The sequence below is a fragment of the Lipotes vexillifer genome, unplaced genomic scaffold (genome assembly GCF_000442215.2).
Source record: "Lipotes vexillifer unplaced genomic scaffold, Lipotes_vexillifer_v1.1 scaffold397, whole genome shotgun sequence".
Taxonomy (NCBI): domain Eukaryota; kingdom Metazoa; phylum Chordata; class Mammalia; order Artiodactyla; family Lipotidae; genus Lipotes; species Lipotes vexillifer.
The window spans coordinates 2,133,401-2,136,289 of NW_006772681.1; the positions used below are offsets into that span (position 1 = coordinate 2,133,401).

Consider the following 2,889-nt stretch of genomic DNA (forward strand, 5'->3'; position numbering starts at 1 on the left):
GAGAGAGAGAGAGAGAGAGAGAGAGAGAGAGAGAGAGAGAGAGAGATTTATTATATTGCAAGCTGAAGACCCAGGAAAGCCAATGGTTTAGTTCCTGAGTCCAAAAGTCTGAGAACCAGAAGAGCCAATGGTATAGCTCCAGCACAGCATATGTAGCTGACGTAGTTCCGATCTAAAGGTCATCAGGAAGGAAGAATTCTTTCTTTCTCAGGGGGAGTCAGCCTTTGTGGTCTATTCAGTACATTGACTGATTGGATGAGGCCCACCCGCATTAGAGAGAGCCATCTGCTTTACTCAGTCTACTGGTTTAAATGTTACTGTCTTCCAAAAGCATCCTTGCAGAGGCACCCAGGATAATATTTGACCAAATATCTGGACCTGTGGCCCAGTCAAGCTGACACATGAAATTAATCATCACACCCACATAACCACACCTACATAAAGAAACAGAGGTACAAAGCTGGCCGTATTTTGAATGTTGGTTTCACAGTTGATCCAAATGTTTTTCAGTTTGTAAAATGTGCTTATTACCTGTTGACCCAGTGTTCTCCTAGGAATGTAGCCTATGGGAATATTCACAGAGGTGGATATGTGTGTAAAGAAGTGTATTGCATTATTAATAAAAATTGCTAAGATTTATTGAATACTTAATAGGTGCTATCAAATGCTTCACATATACCTTATGTGACCCTCACAACAACTTTGACAAAGGTATCACATCCCTCATCTTAGAGCAGGAAAAATCAAGGCTCAAAGAGGTTAAATAACTTATCCAAGTTCACACAGCTGGTAGACAGTTGGGCTGGGATTTGAACCAAGCAATTGAGTTTTACAGCAGCACTTTTTTTTTCTAAGTATAGTTGCTGTACAATATTATATAAGTTACAAGTGTGTAGTATAGTGATTCATAATTTTTAAAGGATATAGTCCATTTATGGTTACTATAAAGTATTGGCTACATTCCCTGTGCTGTAAAATATATCCTTGTACAATAGCTTATTTTATACCTGATAGTTTGTACCTCTTAATCCCCTACCTCTATATTGCCCCTCCCCCCTTCCCTCTCCCCACTGATAACCACTAGTTCGTTCTCTATATACGTGGGCCTGCTTCTTTTTTGTTACATTCACGAGTTTGTTGTAATTTTTAGATTCCACATACAAATGATATCATACAGTATTTGTCTTTCTCTATCTAATTTATTTCACCTAGCAAAATGCCCTCCAAGTCTATCCATGTTACTGCAAATGGCAAAATCTCATTCTTTTTTTTATAGCTGAGTAGTATTCTATTGTAGATATATACCACGTCTTCTTTATCCATTCATCTGTTGATGGACACTTAGGTTTTGGCAATTGTAAATAATGTACAGCAGCACTTTTAACCATTATCCCTGTGTGTTGGTAATAGTAAAAAAAAAACTAGAAACTACCTAATATCCACATAAAAAAAATGCATTGGATAAATAAATCAAACTACCTCCATTCAGTGGAATAGTATGTGGCCATTGAAAAGAAGGAGATCTGGACATGCATGACAAAAAAGTGCTCATGTTTTGCAATTACAAAATAAGCTGTAGGGGCTGAAATCATTTGGGTAAATGCATGTGTGTGCAATGTTTTGAGAATTTATCTTTCATGGACAATGTCTACTTTCTTCTCTGTATATTCCAGAATTTATTACCTTCTGGAAGGTTCTTTATGAGCATTCATTACTGTTCTAATGGGAGAAAATAATTTTTAAAAATTGGTCCAGAGAGGGGCTACAGCCCCTGGGAACTGGTCCCTGGGCACAGCTGAGTCCAAATTCCTTGCCTGGCCACCCAGTCCCTGGGTGGGCAGTGCCTCCTGGCTCCTCCCGACTTCTTCCTCCCTCCTCCCAGGATGCCGTGTGTGACTGTAGCACCCAGTCTCTCGCCTCCTGCTTCGCCCGGCCATCCCGCTCTGCCGTCCGCCACTCTCCTTCCAAGTGCAGGCTGCACCCTTCGGAGTGCGCCTGGGGTGGGGAGGACAGGGCAGCCCCCACCAGTGAGTGACAGAGCAGCCGAGCTCCCCACCTCAACCAGCCCAGTGCCTGGACAGCCAAAGGGAACCCGCAGAGAGGAGACGAGGTGAGGGGCCCGCGCCCCCTGCATCTCTCGCCCAGGAGGGACAGCAGCTGCACCACCGCCGCAGAAGAGCTTTCCCATCCAGGTAAAGCGGGGCCTCCTGCTGACTGCTGGGTGGCGATCTCTGACTTCCCAGGGGAAGGCAGCGAGTGGGAGAAAGACCAAAGCTGGGCTTCAGAAGCATCTCCAGAAAGATCCCTTGGGAGCTGATCCCTGGGTCATAAGGGAGAGCCTTGCCTGGTTCTAGCCACACCCACTTCTCAGAAGAGCCAAGGAAAGGATACACTTCCGGCCATGCCCCTCAGGGCAAAGGGCTCACGGAGACAGTCCCTGCCAACCACATCCCTCTACATGGGGGGGAAACACCAATGAGATGAGCAGGCTTTGCTCTAGGGCTCAACTTGGGGTTCTTGGTGGAGCTGAAATGGGCGCCACCCCGTCCATTTCTTCCCTCCACCGCCTCCTCCTCCCAGCCCTGCTGCTCTGGATCGCTGTGGCTCTAGGGGATATGATAGGGTGGTAACCAGGGTCAAGTGTCTGCTTGGAATCCTGGAGCCCTGGATCTCCCTGCCCGTAGCTTGGATGCAGCAAGGACTAGAAGACGAGGGGCTCAGGGCTGGAGAGCCACTGGAACTGCCTTTCTTGCCAAGGTGACTTGGGGGGCCCCAACCTTCCCAGGAGACTCCTTGAGGACAGAAATAGGTAAAGTCCCTCTCAAGACCTGGTGCACAGATAAATAAATGCCTAATTGCCCACTGCCTTGATCGCTGGGGTCTCTTTCC

The 2,889-nt window shown here is 46.3% G+C and overlaps 1 protein-coding gene across 2 annotated transcripts in view; it reads left to right on the forward strand.

Moving 5' to 3' along the window:
- Positions 1-2,889, forward strand: part of MTCL2 (microtubule crosslinking factor 2) — a 74,837-nt gene that overhangs the window by 64,778 nt on the left and 7,170 nt on the right. The window contains exon 15 of one of the 2 annotated variants that reach the window (XM_007447734.1): positions 1,883-2,035. The exons of the other annotated variant lie outside the window; for it this stretch is intronic. Within the exon in view, the coding sequence (XP_007447796.1) occupies positions 1,883-2,035 (153 nt within the window). Of the gene's footprint in view, positions 1-1,882; positions 2,036-2,889 lie in introns of those variants that run through there. 2 annotated transcript variants of the gene reach the window in all.